Source organism: Argiope bruennichi, chromosome 1 (genome assembly GCF_947563725.1).
Source record: "Argiope bruennichi chromosome 1, qqArgBrue1.1, whole genome shotgun sequence".
In the NCBI taxonomy this organism is placed as follows: Eukaryota; Metazoa; Arthropoda; class Arachnida; order Araneae; family Araneidae; genus Argiope; species Argiope bruennichi.
Genome location: NC_079151.1, coordinates 130,841,697 through 130,860,860, shown reverse-complemented (window position 1 = coordinate 130,860,860; position 19,164 = coordinate 130,841,697). Strand labels below are relative to the sequence as shown.

Sequence of the window (19,164 nt, the reverse complement as noted above, 5' to 3'; positions counted from 1 at the left end):
TTTATAACAAAAGCATATTGTATTTAATTGTGAACTAAAACCGCCAATTTAGCATATAATATTTACAACAGAGTAAATATGTATTTAATTTTTAACTAAAACGGTCATAAGGATGTTTTTTTCTCTGTTTGCTTCTGTTTACATGAACATAGTAACTTCTGGAAATATGTCTGTTTTGTCTATGAACACAAAAACTCAAAAACACTTTAAGTTAAGAGAGAAATGAAATTTGGTATATTGACTTTATACAACGTTTATAGATTTCTGTCAAATTTTGAATGAAATGCATTCAGTGGAAGTCTGTCCATCTGACTGTTCGAGTACAATTTAATTTGGTGCTTACAAAACGTAAACAGTTAGACAGAAAAAATTCGGCAAACAGGTTTAGCATTTAAAATGAAGATACTTATAAAAGTTTGAACCAAATCTCACAACAGGTTGACCCTCTGTCAATTCTGTATTTTCTCATGCATGTAAGCACGCAGATTTAAATAAATGAAATTTGGTATGTGGCACTGTAATACTGACTAAAATAAAGGAAATTTGATATGTGATCTTGTAACACTCACTTAAATAAATGGAATTTGATATGCGATCTTGTAACACTCACTTAAATAAATGGAATTTGGTATGCGATCTTGTAATACCGATTTAAATAACTGCAATTTGATATGTGATCTTGTAACACTCACTTAAATAAATGGAATTTGGTATGCGATCTTGTAACACTCACTTAAATAAATGGAATTTGATATGCGATCTTGTAACACTCACTTAAATAAATGGAATTTGGTAGGCGATCTTGTAATACCGATTTAAATAACTGCAATTTGATATGTTATCTTGTAACACTCACTTAAATAACTGCAATTTGATATGCGATCTTATAACACTCACTTAAAGAAATGGAATTTGGTATGCGATCTTGTAATACCGATTTAAATAACTGCAATTTGATATGTGATCTTGTAACACTCACTTAAATAAATGGAATTTGGTATGCGATCTTGTAACACTCACTTAAATAAATGGAATTTGGTATGTGATCTTGTAACACTCACTTAAATAAATGGAATTTGGTATGCGATCTTGTAACACTCACTTAAATAAATGGAATTTGGTATGCGATCTTGTAACACTCACTTAAATAAATGGAATTTGGTATGCGATCTTGTAACACTCACTTAAATAATTGCAATTTGATATGTGATCTTATAACACTCACTTAAATAACTGAAATTTGGTATGTGATCTTGTAATACCGATTTAAATAACCGAAATTTGGTATGTAAACTTGTAATACCGATTTAAATCACTGAAATTTGGTATGTGATATTGTGAATACAATTTAGTTCTACGACTAATTTTGATTTCAATCGATGAAGAAATAGAGTGTCCAAAATGTGTATTCGATTTTCGAGCATCTGCATATTAACCTCATGCCAGAGATAAATCGCCAAAGATGGCACGCAGGATTCAATAAAAATGCTAGATTCACATCAAAATCTATATTTGTAACTTTTTTATTTTTTTGCCAGTATCATGCAAGACATTCTCAACCTTTTCCAAAATGCACAATTTTATATGGGAGAAAAATGACAACATATTTATTAGAGGGAATGCGAGAAAGTTTTGTGGAGACTAGTTTCGTTGAATTCAGGGTACAATTCTCAACATTTCCCTTAAACCCAATTTAGCAAAAACTAAGTTCAAAAACATTTCCGTTTTCATTTTTTATGTCATTTTCGTTCAACATGTATTTTTTAGTTTCTGATGTATAACAATATAATCCATATACATTTTTAATTAAGGAATAATAAAAAAATATATAATTGAAATACAAAAGAAAAAATATTGTATTTAAAAAAAAAATTATTGACGAGAAACCCCCTGTCTCCAATTCCATATTCATAGTCTACTCTGTATGCAGACACTTAGGTCTCGAAAACAGTTTGGCAATTCTTTGCAGCAACTGAATTACGGCATATTATCATCTCAAGATAATCAAACCTGGCAACGGAAAGCGATTATCTCAAGAATTAAGATTCCGCTCAGGTGTGATTCACAAAGCAATGTTATACTTCTCGTGCGACGGCATCCTGCACTTTGTGAGTGCCGAATCGAAATGGAAACGGCTCACTTTTCCGAAAGATTATTATCTCTGCACCAGATATGGTTTTGATAAGGTATATATTTAGTTCCCGTTTTACATTCCCTGCACAAACACTTCAATTTTATCGTATTTTGACCTTTTTCCCATATTTAGCAGAAAAATTTGCTATGTTGAGAAGGAAAGTGCCTCACCCACCTGCAGAAATATTTCTATGGAATATTAGTTGTAACGAAAACAAAAGAAGCTGATGAATTCTTCCTTTGAATTTTATTTTCTTGTGTACGAAGAATAAAGAAAGTATTGCAATTGTCAAAAAAAATCAAACAGGAGATTCTGAAAAATATCTATATTTCAGACCGTTGTAAGCCCTAAAAACACATTTTCGGCATTAAAATCCATCTGCTTGTGAATACAGTATAACTGAAAAACATTTTGAGCTAGACAACTGAAATTTGCTATATGGAATGGCAACCAAATTTCTAGACTTCTATCAAAGTTTGAGTGAAATTCATTCACATGAAATTTGTCTGGCTGCTATTTGAATGTATGAGTAAACTCGATCGCCACGAAACGCAAAGGGCCAATCAGAGTAAATCTGCCATCTAAAAGAAAGATATTAAATTTTGAACTATATTTGTCAAATTGTTCACCATCTGTTGGCTTGTGTTTTCGTATGCATATAAATGCAATAATTCATTTCAAAAAATGAAATTCGGTATGTAATTTTGCGACTACAATTGTTCCGTGTCAAATTTCGGTTTCATTCAGTCGCCAAAAATGCGCCCAAAATACATGTTCTCGCAACAGATTCAGTAAAAATGCTAGATTCGTGCAAAAATATCTATATTCCGTAGCTATCGTTTACTAATGCGACATAAGGTATTCGAGGCGGTACCAAAGATTCCCAATTTTATGAAGAGAAAGTCGGAAGTCTTTGATTGGTGAGCACGCTAGACAGTTTCTGGGAGACCATTACCCCAGTTCTTGCACACTAACAAAATAACTGCGTTTTGCTTTTTACTTTCTAGTATACCTAGTACAGAATAAATATAGTAATCATCAAAAATTTTGAACTCGATATTTTGATGAATCTACAATCATTAGACCTTTCTGAGTTCAAGAAACACCTTTTCGAAAAATGTCCGTCCGTCTGTCTGCCTATCTGTGACAAAGATAACTCAAAAACGCTTTCAGCTAGACGGTTGAAATTTGGTGTACGGATTTTACACGACATTTGCAAATTTCAAATCTTGAGTAAAATCTATTCAGAAGAAGTCCGTCTGTCCGGTTATTTGAATATAAGTTAATACGACAATTACAAAACGGAGAGAACTAGACAAATAAAATTTGGTATACAATTTTAATATCGATAGTGTAGATACCTGTCAGAGTTTTAGACAAGGGTTGACTGTCAGTCAGTCTACATTTTCAGAAATATATAAACAAGATAACTCAAAAATGCAATGACTTCAATATATTAAATTTGATATGGGATATTTTGAGGCTACAACTGCTGTTCTATGTAAAAATTTTCTTTCAATAGGTTGAGAAAAACATGTTTAAAACAAGAATTCGATTTTTGTATACTATTAACGCATGCCAGGGATTAATCACCAACGATATTATGGATTCGGTAAAAATGCTAAATCCATGCCAAAAGTTAATATTTCTTAGCTATTGTACGCCACTAAAGCATTCTCTGGCATGACAAGTTTATTACAGTGTATACGAGAAAGTTTGGAGGAGACAACTTCCTCTGGTTATAATGTAATGAAGAAAAACCTATTATGGTTTATGGGTGTCTTTTTTTCACTCTTTAGGTTAGAAACTTGATATCAATAAATTTGCTGATAAGATAATAAATCAAATTTAATTTGACTAAGTTGTTGCGTTTTTCATTCAAGTACATGCATATACATAGACTGATAGACGGTCAACCCTTTGAAAAACTGGAGCGACATATATAGAGCCAAACCTACGGTAGATAATTTCTAATTTTTCTTAAACATATAAAAATGTAACAACACTACATGCACATTTATTTTAGACAAAAAATGTCATGACTTTTTTTTTTTTGCTGTAATTCAGCCGCAGTTGAGCATATCTTTATAAACCAGAGTAGGAAAATTCGAAAAAAAAAATTATTTAGTTCCATTTTTAATTAAAATCTATTAAAAAGTAGTAACCTTTTCTAAATTTATCAGCATTAACTCAAGAATCGCATTAGATTTTTAATGTAATTAAATTATTCAAAATTAAATAAAATACTTCAATTTAATTAATTAAAAATATAGGCGAAGCGAAACTGAATCATTGCGCAATGTGGGATTGGTAACAGGCTTCATTTTAATTTTTGTGTTGTTAATGCAATCATATGATAATATTGAGGTAGATCTCATTATTTTTACTATTTTAAAATTTTATTAGAGTTAAAAGCATTATTTATGTTGGTAAAAGAAACTGTACTCCTAAAAGGAATATTTATGGAATCATTGAAAATACTTATTTTTACTATGCAATTAATATTTTTAAATTTAGAAACAACTTGTTACTCTTTTATATCCCGAAAGCAAAAACCATAAATTAGCAACACTTAAAATGCACCCAAAAAAGTTTATTATTGAGAACATAATATTACTTTGGATTTTTTTTTTGATATAAAAAAAGGTTGAATAGATATAGATATAAAATCCATGAGTTGTTCAATATTATCGACTATAGGAATTGGATTTGTAGAAAATGTATTTATTAAAAAAAAATCCCTCCAAAATCAACAAGTTTGAATTAAAACCATCGACTTTGTACTCTAATGCATAATTAAAAGTAATCCAGAATAAGGATTATGGTAAAAAGATCAATCTACTATTTTCAAAATATTTCGGACGCTCTGATTCATTAATGTATTTTGTGTGACCAACTAAGGTTTGAAAATCTAACTTTTGGCTATCAAAATTTATATTGTGAAATAAAATTGTTCTCAAATCATAACTTGAAATTTGTGATAGTAGATATCAATTTTTAATAATCTTTTTAAATTATTTATATTAAATCTTATTTTAAATACTAATTTTTCATTAATTTAGTCATTAATACATTTATAATTAAAATTAATTATATATTTCAGATTAAAATAAATTATGAAAAATTGAGTCTTGCTTTAACAAAGGCCTGGACATTCGCTTAATTGCCTAAACAGTTGTCTAATGCCAGAATGGCTTTGATTTTATTAAGAAATATATAAAAAGGTCTCTATAAAATATATAAAAGAAGCACTTTTTAATAAAATGTTTAGTTAATATTAAGAAAGAAAAAAAAATGAAAAATTCAGCTTATATTTTGTTTATCATAAAAATTCTTCAGGCATTTTTCTTCTAGAAAAGCGGAGAAAAAAAATAGTAGAGTTTTAGGAAATTCAGCTTTATTTACTTATTTTCTGCAGCATAAACAGAAAAATATCACCGGTTTGGGTATCAGCACTAAGAAAAAGCACGATGCATATCTGTCAAGATAAAAAAGATAAAACAGTTTAAATTGAATAAATACAATTATTTCAAACCACAACCACAGACACTGAATAAAACATTTCAGCCATACTAACACACTTATTTAATGTGAATCGTTTGTTGGTAAATCATTTAAATTCTTTGCATCTTAAAATGGAACATCGTTTTTAAGAAACCTGTTCCATAAAATCTTCTACTCATAAAAAGAGGCATTCACATGAAAATCTTCATGTTGTAATTACATTACAGATACGCAGATATTACTAGGTTTAAATTTATCATATTTACAGAAATACTGTAGAAATAACACTTTTTTAATGTTAAATGGAATTTTGAAGAGTTTATTTTTAAATATACAAATATTAAACCTGACTAGTACAAATTTATTGCATAAATTTTTACATCTTTAAAAGTCAAATATTATCCTTTTATTATTGTTCGATTGGTTTTATTTATCTTTTCATTAATACTTAGTTTATTTTCCCTAGTGTTATATCAATTGTAAGAGAATGTTTTAAATTCTTTGAACAACAATTTATGTATCGATTTCATTTCGAAATTCTTGATTCAAACTTTTAATTCACTTAAATATACTAACATTTCAATTTTACAAGCAAAGAGTTTTATTTTTAATTCGATACATGAAATCCTGAAACCAGTTTTTGGCAGTTTATTTTGAATTTTTTTTTTCTAATATTCAAACGAGTCACTATTGTTCGATTTTTTTTATTTATCTTTTCATAAGATTTAGTTTATTTTCCTTGTATTATATTGATTTTAAGAGAATATTTTTAAGTTCTTTGAACAATAATTTATGGATGGTTTTTATTTCGAAATTCTTGATTCAAACTTTCAATTCACGTAAATATACTAACATTTCAATTTTACAAGCAAATTGTTTTATTTTTAATTCGATACATGAAAGTCTGAAACCAATTTAAGGCAGTTTATTTAGAATTTTTTTCTAATATTCAAACGAGATCATTATTGTACGATTGGTTTTATTTATCTTTTCATTAATACTTAGTTTATTTTCCCTAGTGTTATATCAATTGTAAGAGAATGTTTTAAATTCTTTGAACAATAATTTATGGATGGTTTTTATTTCGAAATTCTTGATTCAAACTTTCAATTCACTTAAATATACTAACATTTCAATTTTACAAGCAAATTGTTTTATTTTTAATTCGATACATGAATGTCTGAAACCAATTGTAGGCAGTTTATTTAGAATTTTTTTCTAATATTCAAACGAGATCATTATTGTACGATTGGTTTTATTTATCTTTTCATTAATACTTAGTTTATTTTCCCTAGTGTTATATAAATTGTAAGAGAATGTTTTAAATTCTTTGAACAATAATTTATGGATGGTTTTTATTTCGAAATTCTTGATTCAAACTTTCAATTCACTTAAATATACTAACATTTCAATTTTACAAGCAAATTGTTTTATTTTTAATTCGATACATGAATGTCTGAAACCAATTGTAGGCAGTTTATTTAGAATTTTTTTCTAATATTCAAACGAGATCATTATTGTACGATTGGTTTTATTTATCTTTTCATTAATACTTAGTTTATTTTCCCTAGTGTTATATCAATTGTAAGAGAATGTTTTAAATTCTTTGAACAATAATTTATGGATGGTTTTTATTTCGAAATTCTTGATTCAAACTTTCAATTCACTTAAATATACTAACATTTCAATTTTACAAGCAAATTGTTTTATTTTTAATTCGATACATGAATGTCTGAAACCAATTGTAGGCAGTTTATTTAGAATTTTTTTCTAATATTCAAACGAGTCATTATTGCTCGATTTGTTTTAGTTATTTTTTCATTAATATTTAGTTTATTTTACCTAGTGTTATATCAATTTTAAGAGAATGTTTTAAATTCTTTGAACAGCAATTTATGTATCGATTTTATTTCGAAATTCTAGATTCAGACTTTTAATTCACTTAAATATACTAACATTTCAATTTTACAAACAAAGGGTTTTATTTTTAATTCGATACATGAAAATCTGAAACCAATTTTAGGCAGTTTATTTGGAAATTTTTTTTTCTAATATTCAAATGAATCATTAGTGTTCAATTTTTTTATTTATCTTTTCATAAAGATTTAGTTTATTTTCCTTGTATTATATCGATTTTAAGAGAATATTTTTAAATTCTTTCAACAACAATTTTATGGATGGTTTTTATTTTGAAATTCTTGATCCAAACTTTCAATTCACTTAAATATACTAACATTTCAATTTTACAAGCAAATTGTTTTATTTTTAATTCGATACATGAATGTCTGAAACCAATTGTAGGCAGTTTATTTAGAATTTTTTTCTAATATTCAAACGAGTCATTATTGCTCGATTTGTTTTATTTATTTTTTCATTAATATTTAGTTTATTTTACCTAGTGTTATATCAATTTTAAGAGAATGTTTTAAATTCTTTGAACAGCAATTTATGTATCGATTTTATTTCGAAATTCTAGATTCAAACTTTTAATTCACTTAAATATACTAACATTTCAATTTTACAAACAAAGAGTTTTATTTTTAATTCGATACATGAAAATCTGAAACCAATTTTAGGCAGTTTATTTGGAATTTTTTTTTCTAATATTCAAATGAATCATTAGTGTTCAATTTTTTTATTTATCTTTTCATAAAGATTTAGTTTAATTTCCTTGTATTATATCGATTTTAAGAGAATATTTTTAAATTCTTTCAACAACAATTTTATGGATGGTTTTTATTTTGAAATTCTTGATCCAAACTTTCAATTCACTTAAATATACTAACATTTCAATTTTACAAGCAAAGAGTTTTATTTTTAATTCGATAAATGAAAGTTTGAAACAAGTTTTAGACAATTCATTTGAAATTTTTTCTAATATTTAAATGACTTTTGCTTGCATATGCCCTTCAGAGAAGCCTTTATAATGTCATTGAAAGTATAAAACTATAATTTAAATTAAGTATAAATAATGAGGTAGTATTTCGTTCATTGTAAACAGCGGATTCAATTATACTAAAATCGCAAATCATCTAACTAATTTTCATACATTTTTACATTTGAAAAATAAGTTTTTAAAACTGTATTTCATCTTTGTTTTAAAACTATATTCGTTTTATATTCTTAGCTAATTTAGCTTCATTTTATTTTAAACTAAGAGTTAATAAGCAGTAATTCTTAATTTAAAATTAAATGTTATTAAATTCCAAATTAACACGTTTGAGAAAAAATTGCTTTTTTTTTAAGAAGTCTTCCAACAGTTAACCCGTTTCACTTTTATTATCTATAGTAAGAATCAAAGACATGATCTCACTATCAGTTCGTGATAATTTTTTTTACTCTGAACTTTAGTCATTGTTATGGTGAAATCATATCTAGCGCTTAGAAAAATGAATCGTGATAAAACTACATTCAGAGCAAAGTAAAACATTACAAAAATGTTTTAAAAGTCTCAGAAAAATAATTATTGATAGAGCGACATTCAGAATAAAACAAATCTTTGAAAACAAAATCACTTCAGTTATTTATGATTAGTTTGGAGTAATACGATTCACTATTTAAAGTTTGACAAAGAGAATATCTTTTTAATATCTTTGTGGCAATAAAAATAAAACTTTAAATTGTCTTAGTTACCAGAATACTTCAGAAAGATTTTTGGTATTTAAGAATCATCGGAAGCAAAATTTAAATAATAGACGCAATATTAAAACTATTTTATAAAAAATTTAAGCACAAATCGAGTTCATTTGTTTTAAGTGTCAAAGAAATATTACACGCAAAATTGTAATTCGAGTAAAAGTCGTATTAACTTTTAATAATACATTAGTTCTTATTAAAGAAATAATAACAAAAATTTCATTCTAAATCTAAATAAAAAATATATACATAATTAAAAATAAATTTATAAACTTTTGGTAAAATGAATACAGTTACAACTCAAAAACTTTTTTCCAAAATTATCATCATATATAAAATAATTCTAAAATTATGATATGAAACGAAATAAATTTCATCATAAAACTTCTAATAGTCTTATACAACATTGATACTGATTGCATACCAATAAATCTTTAGAAAACAGAATTTATTCTATAAAGAATCTATTGTAACGAATAAGGAATCATCTTCAAAATATACATTTCTAAATATAAATGCTTTCATCAAAGAATCACAGAAAATATTCTAACACTCCATCCTTCCAAAAAATAATCATACATTATATATTAATGGAAATTTTGATTCATTATTACAGTAGATTTTTTTTCCCGAAGCAAACTACTCTTTCTTTTATACAAATTGGAAAAATGGATCCAAATCCACTTGTAGTGGTTTAAGATATATAATTGTATCAAAATGTTTTTAAAAAGTAGAAACAACAATTTTCATTTTCTATAAAAATATTTATTCTGTCGATTTTGCTACTTAAAAACATATTTTCCAAGGTACTGTAAATAATAAATAAATTATTTATTAGTTCCAATTTGAGATGGAAATTGTGAAGACATTCAAATTATAATATATATAATATATTATAATACAAAATATATACATATGTATATATAATATATTATAATACAAAACTTTTATAAAGATATTACAGTTATTTTTCATATTCTAATTCCTTTGGTCTGTGGAACATTTTAATATAGATTTCAAATTTAACGCATAAAGATATAGAGCAAACGATTTATTAAAAAAGAATTCTTTAAGATTTAGTGGAATATGAAACTATAATCATTCTCAGATCAAAATGGTAACAGTCAAAGTCTGATTTTCTTTTGTTTGTTTGTTTCTAAGCAGGGTGTATGTAACTCCTTTGTTTCTCACTGTTTTACCACAGGAACTGATACAAAATGTTCTTGTCCTTGGTGATTTTATGACATTCCATCTATTACGTAATTCCACTTTTAATATTTGGTCCATTCAATTCCGTTTTATGATTTTCAATACATTTCTAACATATTAATGATTCATTACAAATTGAAATTTTTTTATTTTATTAACTTCAACAAAAATAATTTGTTTTTACTTATCTATTATAATTCTAGATTATCCAATATCCAGTTTTGTACACACCATGATATTGAGCAGACATACAGTGTTTATACATATTCTAATAACTAAATGAATGTAATGAAGAATATAAGAACCTAATGAAATATACTTGATAAAATGTTGATACTATCCTAATATTTTATAATCTGCAGCATTTGTATATTTTACAAATATTTATTCGGCAAATACAAAGTTAAAGTTTTTTAATAGACTTGTTCAGCCTATCACCCCCTAGGCAGCTGCTTATTTCTGTCTTGCTGGAAATCTGGCATTGGTAAAAGTTAAACATTCTAATATTCTGCTTCTCATAAATCTTTAAAAGTTTTAAAAGAAGCAAACAAAACTTCACGTAACTTTTTGAATCTTTTATTACAGCTGATTGCAGTCGTGAAACTTTATATCCCGTATTCTTGCACAACCCTTCAAATCCCACCACCTGCTCACTCGAAGCGTGCGAGAAGGTAGTTTTCACTTCCCCTTCATATTTTATTTATTTGATTTTTTTTTCTTCCCTCCTTATACAGATGCTAGTATATAAAGGCCTTTTATATCTTAGCAAAGGGGAAAAAGAGAAGAAAAAAATCACCTTTTTAAAGTAGTGCGTTGACCTAGATTCTGAAACAGGAGTTTATAGTGCATTATTATGTAATTGCGGTTTTTCGGTACCTTAGCTTCTTAGATCTTTAATATTAATTAAAATTATAGAAATGTTTAAAAAAAACAAAAAAAACAGTTGAAAACCAAAATAAATATTTACACATTTATATAATAAACGCAAAGTGATAATATAGATTTAAATGCTGTACGCAAAAAGTATTGTACAGTTGCCAATTTTAACTTTAAAAAATATTCTTTCACTTACTAAAATAATTTTTATTTTATTTTTGCTTTATATTTTTAATACTATGATTCCAATTTTTGAATTAGAATTTTAATTTAGTATCTGTATTTTTTTAAGTAAGTTTTTATACTTTTGTTAACTTTCGTTTTCTGTCTTCATCAGGAGCAATCGTGTTTGCTAATATTATTAATCCAATTTATATTATACTAATGATTTTTAAATTTATAATATATATACTTAGTTTTGTTTAAATTATTTATTAGATGAATTTTTTTATCTGTTAGCTAATAGACGTATACATCATTGCGTTGCAAAGGCTTTTATATCTAAAACTCTATGTTTATTTTATGTCTATGATGTAAACCCCAACCACTCTGTATTTCACAATCCACACTTTTAATAACTCAGGATCATTAAACAGGAACTTGAAAAACTTAATTTTCTCGAAATCATCTTTCTTTTTTATGTTATAAATAAGCTAATCAAAAGCTAAGAAACAACGCATTTTTTTCTGTTTATAAATTTACGAAAACTATAAGCAAAATAAGCTAAGTGAAAGATTTGATGATCGACGCATGCGCACTATATAAAACAGACATGTTAAGATGACATACGTAGCTACGTTTATCTAGCGTCTCTTTCATTGCATGAATTGATTCCTTTGAAATCTGAGCATGTCCAAACTCATAAATCTAAAACTTAGAAGTCTTTAAAACTAATTCTATTTCATACAATTCTTAGTCTTGCAAATTCTATTTTTTCATATTTGTATATTATTTCAAAAGTATTCTTGTCGAAGCTAGAAACCAACTGTATTTTTTTAAAGATCGAAAACACATTAGGAGAAATAAATATCTGTTAAATTCAGATGGAAGACACAAATATTTCTTATAATAAAATGTTTTAAAAACTAAACTTGTTATTGAAGGATTCAGTGTTCTGAATGATCAAAATGATGAACGAAATGATATATGCATATATTTTATAAATGTATTTGTTTATACTAGCTCATAAATATTGTCTATTAGTATTCTGCATTGCCAGATAAGCATTTAATTTGAAGACTGGATTTTCTTTTAATTTTGATAAGCTGAACATTCTGAAAGTAATTCACACTCTGCCAATACTATTCTTAAAAGATTTTAGATTTTAAAAAAATTAGATAACGGTTTCCAACACAGTGATATCACGAAAAATATTAACCATGTAAAAATAGTTTATAATAATTCTTCAAAATTTATACGAATAACTAATGCAGTATTTAAAAATGTGTTCTAATTGAATAAAATGTTTCTTAGAATTGAATTTATGATAAGACAAGTTTATTTAAAAAATTGAATATTTTTGAATATTTATGATTATTTTTCATTATATAAAAATAAAGTTTTACCAGAATGGAATCAACATTAATTACTAAAAACAATTAAAAGAAATTTAATTTAAAACTGATATGTTTAGCGAGTAAAAATTCATCCAAAACATATGATTATGCGATATAATAAATGCCTTCGAAGTTCCTTATAATTTCCACAAGCTCTTTTAGAAATAATGTATAAATAAATAAAAATGTAAACTGGAAAAAAATGGCAAGATTACATAAATTTTAAACTGAATTTTCAGGTTTTATAAATATCTTTATGGATGTATGCAGCAAAATTATTAATAGTATAAACGATGTTATAAATCCTATTATTTTATGAAGTGTAAACTCTTTACTACAATACTTCATGTTAAATATGCTTGAAGCAGAATGTATATTATTATTGTTTAATTCCCTATCAAGACGAATGTGAAATACAATGAAATTAAATTGATAGTTGTTATCTTACGCTGCATGCACTTCAATTCAGAAATTTCTCTATGCCATTCATACTGATAATCTAACACTAGACCAGTTGATAATCAGCTGTTTTGCTTCTACGCAATCAGTCTGCTGACAAAGTGAAATTAAAGAACATTTTAATACATTCTAAATGAATAGAAAAATGGCTATTCTGAGAATAAATATCTTAGACGTTTAAAAAAAGGGCTTTTATTTTTTTCTTTTTCAACTTTACTAGTAAAGGAATAAAACAAAATCTCTTAATAAAGATTCAATACCTTTTGAGATAGGTTAAAATTACAGCTTCTATATTTGCTTTTAAGAACAGAAGAGTCTACTTTTTCTCTTGAAATTTAAACTAATAAATCGGCAGACAACGTAGTGAAATTGATTTTGCTACTTGAACTGAACTTACGCAATAGCATTCCACTCAAGAAATTCAAATTTTTGAATTAATGGGAATATCGTTAAAACTAGTTGTTATAAGTTGAAATCTATTCACAACCAACCAATTTTTTAAAAAAAAATCAAAATCAGAAGACTGACATACTTTTGAAGAGAGATTAAAGTTTCAACTTTGAAATTTTGTTTAAAGAATGAATAAAAATTATAAATCTGTACAAAAGTTTCTTTATATTTGTCTTGAAATTTAAATTAATCAATAGAAAAAACATGTGGAAACTGAATTTGTTAAGTTGAACTAAACTTATCTAATTATCCTTCCATTCAAGAAATTCATATAGAATTCAGAATTAAATTGAATATCTCCCAAGCTGGTTTTTATAAGTCCACCTACTTCATAGACAGTCAGTTTCGGAAATTAAAGTACCTAATTAACAAAAAATAATTAAATTATAAGAATTAAATGTCAATTAAGTAAATATGAAAATACTGACTGCACTTTCAAATGTTAAAAGTAGCTACAAGTCTGCAAGTCTATACCGCAAATGAAAAAATAATAAATTTATCAATTTCTTCTATTCCCTACCAATAAGGTGTTTTTAAGAGTTTTATAGAATTGTACTCTAGAATGTATGTTTTAAAAAATATTAAATAATTCATCCATTAAAACGTGGATTGAGGAACAATTTCAAAAATTCTTTTAAACGAATATGGATTTTAAACCTGGGATGTTGCAGAAGAAATATAATTTTTCCAAAAGCATCTCACCAAAAGATATAAATATATTTTCACGGAAAAACAACGATTGAATTATTGAATTAAAAAAATATGAGATAAGAAAAGAAAAGGGAGAAATTGTCGAAGTTCTTTTTAAACTCTTTTACAGAAATCTTTTAAAGTTAGTTGAGAATTAAAACTCAACTTTTTTCCCTTTCTTTTTTTTTTTTGAATTTTAATTAATTAATTAATTAATTTTTTTTGTAAAAAAGAACATTTTAAAACATTCCAATCAATAAATTGGGGGGAGGGATGTTTCAAGTTCTATTTATGCTCGAATGACGCTTAAAATTTGGTAACTATTTATCAAATCAGTAAAAAAATATTACAGATTATTAAATATTTTTTAACGGAAAATCCTTCAAGGATAAAACATAAATCAATATATCTGAATCATTTTCTATATAATAACTGAAGGTTTTTTTTTTTCTTTCTTTTTCGTCTTTTTTTATAGAATGAAGAGACGGCCAGAGAAATGTGATATTATGCTCACAAATATAAAAAATCTAATAAAACTCCCAAAATTAAAGTTTAAAATATTAATTGCCTCTTCTATAGTGAAAATAGGCGAAAAAAATACAGAATCTTTAAAGAGGCTGTCCGAAAAAAACCGAGAATTCTTTGTAAGTCGTCACAATTTCGCATACACGAAGCATTTTAAAACAACGAGAGAACCTCTAAAGCATGTCCATTACCGGCAAATGAGACACCTTCCCCCCAGTGGTTCAATAATCCATAAAACATGACTCACCGGTGGCACCGAAACAGAACGCAACTAGCAGAATCTCTTGGAACATGGTGAATCCGACTCAAAGATTTTCATCTCCGCTGGTACCCTGTACTTGTGAGCGATACTTGGGATCATCTTCTTCAGGAGAGATAATTATTTACATCAAGGAGCGGACTTTGGACGAGAAATTGCGACAGCGCATTGGTGTCAGTCTTTTCAGATAACGGACTCCGGGGGTAGAGAGAGAGAAGTGAACTCGCACGCGCGATTCGAACACTGATAAAAAAGTGAAGGGAGGGAGAAAGAAAACTACAATAAAAATAACGGATCGGGGAAGCGAGAGAAAGAGAGTAGACAAAAGTACCCCGCGGAACAGCTGCTGCGATTCGGTGGAAAAAGGGGGAAACACTTCCGGTCACGACGAGTGACAGTGCTGCCATCTTTCTAAAAAGTGGGCAATTAAAGAGCGTTCCGGTCCTCTACGTCCCTTGACCTTGAGTTTGAAACCACAAAAACAGTCTGAATCATGACTGTACTTGCCAATAGTCTACCTGTAATGATTATGTATTGCCTGTGTGGTTACCCTTTCGTAGTAAAATTTAGTTTAAAAAATCAGCTTTAAGAGATCTGATTAAACTCTAAGCAACAAAATTTCAAGAAACTGAAAGTGTCACTTTAACCTTAAGTATTATTAATATATTTGTATCACATTTCGTCGAAAATTTAGTAACAAAAAAAAATCGCATTAAAAGATAATATTAAAACCTTAGTAAGATAATTTCGAGAAATTGAAAATATCTTAATTTTTAATTTTATTTATATGTTCGACAGGATTATTGCATGCCAAATTTTTTATTATTATTTTAATATTATTAAGTGTTTTTAAATTTCAAATTTGGATTAAAAAACCTCGTATTATTTCAGAAGTCTTGCACAAGTTCTGATCATCGTGCCTGCACCTGTTTCACTTTTTCTGTCTCATCAAAACAAGATCACAGAAAAACAGAACTGGTAAATAGATTTCTATGAAATTTTGACGAAATTGTTCAGAAGACTTTTGTCTGTCCCGCTGTCCGCATACAAGGGAACTCAAAAAACTACAAAACCGAAAAATCTAGACAGATAAAACTTGATACACATATTTGGCCTCTAAAATACAGATTAAATTTTGAACAAAATCCAACAAGATATTAACTATCTGCAACCTGCACTTTTGAATATATGTGAACGCAATGTTTCTAAAACGTAAGAACTTAGGTAACTGTAATGTGGTTCAAAGATTTAGAATCAAAATTTTAAATGCTTATTAAATTTTAAACAGAATCTGTCAAAGGATTGAATGTCTGTCGGTCTGTATTTTCACATGGATGTAAACGCAATAACTAAAAAAGCCAATTCTTAAATAATTTAAATTTGGTGTGTGATCTTGTGGCTACAATTCTAGATCTGCATTAAATTATGGTTTCAACCAATTAAAAAAAATATATTCACATTACATTCTCTATTTTCTGGTACTTGTGTATTAACCGCATGCCAGGGATTTATCCCCCAAAATCGCAAAACAGATTAGTTAAAAATGCCAAATTCATGACAAATGTCTATATTTCGTAATTGTAGTTTGTCAGTGCCAAGCAACGTTTTCACATTCCGATTTAAAATTCAGAATTTAATGCGAGGAGAAAAATTAAACACTTTTATTAAAAAGCATACGAGAAAATTTCAAGAGAGGCCCATCCCACTGGTCTTATGCAATATCGAAAACGCTATATATATATTTTATGTCATCTTAAAGCTTCTCTTTTTATCTTGTCAATACAAAATTTAGGGCTCTACAATAGATTCAAATTTTAGGCCTAAAGACAGGAAATATGTTCTTTATATACAATTTTATGACAAAAAAGTGCAAAAGTGTCAAGAAACTTACGTATTTAAAAAAAAATCATACTTTTATAGTTAAATCGTATTAATCACTAATCGCCTCAAGCGACTAGCTAGATAGCCCAGAATATTTTTTATATTTGATTTCGGATAAATTGTTTAAATATAACTTCAATACATTTTGCCGGATTGTTTGAAATGAATGCCATGTTATTTTAATTGTGCAACATAAATTTTAATTATTGTGTATACTAATATTACTAAGGGAGACAAATCCATAACATCATAGGGTTATTAAAAACATAAATATCAATTAGAAGACAAATTAACTTCGTGGATTAAATTTTGTGTTATTGTAACTTCATTTTTTATTACTTTCTCGTATACGTAGTATAGAGAAATTATTGCAATCGACAAAAATTTCGAACTCAAGCTTTTGACGAATCTCCACGTTTTAGACCTCCCTAAGTTCGAAAAACACATTTTTCTGGAATGTCTGGAACTCAAATACGTAAGATGGATGAAATTTGGTATACGATCTTTGTATCAAATTTGTAGATTTCTATTAAATTTTCAGCAAAATCATCCGTTCAGAGGAAGTTTGTTTGTCCGGCTATCCGAATATAAGTTACCACGATAACTACAAAAACATAGAGCACTAGATGAATGAAATTCGGTAGACAAATTTAACATCTATAGTCTAAACAGCTGTTAACTTTTGAGCCAAATCCAGCAAAGGATTGATTATCTATCAGGCTGTACTTTCAGAAACATGTAAGCGCGATGATGACTCAAAAACACAATGACAAACACATCAAATTTGGTATGGGGTTTTGTGACTACAAGTGTAGTTCTGTGTGGAATTTTTGCTTCAATCGGCTGGGAACAACACGTCTAAAACAAAAGTTCGATTTTCAGATACTATTCATCGCATACTTGGGATTTATCACAACGGATGGCACGATAGATTCAATAAAAATGCTCAACTCATGCCAAAAGTAAATATTTTGCAACAATTGTACGTCAGAGCCATGCAAGGCGTTCTTTGGCACGACAAATTTATTAGAAAATATGCGAGAAAATTTTGGGGAGACCCGAAACTTTACGCTAGATTTGTACGCTAAATTAAAAATGTCTTGTAAACTACACAGATGTTAAACAGAATTCTTCTTCTTTAACTTTCAACAACGGATGAAAAACAGGCGATTAAATATTTGTTGAAACTATTTCAAGGCAACAATGTTAACTATTGTTGAAAATTAAGTAAAAGAATATCATTAAGAAAACTTTCAAAATTCAGAAGAAAAATTGGCACGACCCTTAAACTGGTATCACCAAAAAGACAATTTTTTAAATTTGTTATTTTGAACATTTGAAATGGCATAAAGTTTATTTTAGTGCAATAATCTTTGCGGAAATAATCGAGGAAAAACACTACCATTCAGCTTAATTTTTAATTAATTAAAATTTCAAAATAAAAAAAAATCTCTCCGAGGTGCACATTTCAACTTACCAAAATGCATACATATCCCAAGTTAATAGCTCTAAAGCAAACGGTTTGTAAAATACCAACACACGCGTTTTCATCGCTATTATCCGTAGATAATAACACAAATTTTCTTTTCAAAAAATTATTTAAACATTTTTTATTTTATTTAAATCCCGATTAAAAAAGAAATTTAATCAATTTGAATTAATCATGCAATTAAAGTAGTCTTGTAAAAATTACTTAAAACATTTTTAAAAATTTATTACAATTAAAGAAAAAAAAATTGCGGTAACCAAATTATAGGAAAAGTAATTCCCTTTGGGTGATATAAAATCATATTAAAGTTATAATACTTTCGGAAGTTATTGAAGAAAATCGTCGAAATACCGCATAGTTATGAAGGTTTTTTTTTTTTTTTTTTTTTAATTTTAAGTGGGCTGTACTGGGCTTTTAAAATATAATTATGCCAAATTTCGGTTCGAGATCCAGCGGTCTATCCAGTAAAACGCCAACACTCACGTACAAAAGATAC

The 19,164-nt window shown here is 27.2% G+C and overlaps 1 protein-coding gene across 1 annotated transcript in view; it reads right to left on the bottom strand.

The window, feature by feature from the left end:
* LOC129965777 (uncharacterized) overlaps positions 1-15,563 on the bottom strand; it is a 72,160-nt gene extending 56,597 nt beyond the window's left edge. Inside the window, exon 1 of the mRNA XM_056079957.1 lies at positions 15,287-15,563. Within this exon, the coding sequence (XP_055935932.1) occupies positions 15,287-15,332 (46 nt within the window). The 5' untranslated portion in view covers positions 15,333-15,563. The remainder of the gene's footprint in view (positions 1-15,286) is intronic.
* Between the last annotated feature and the right edge of the window lie 3,601 nt (positions 15,564-19,164).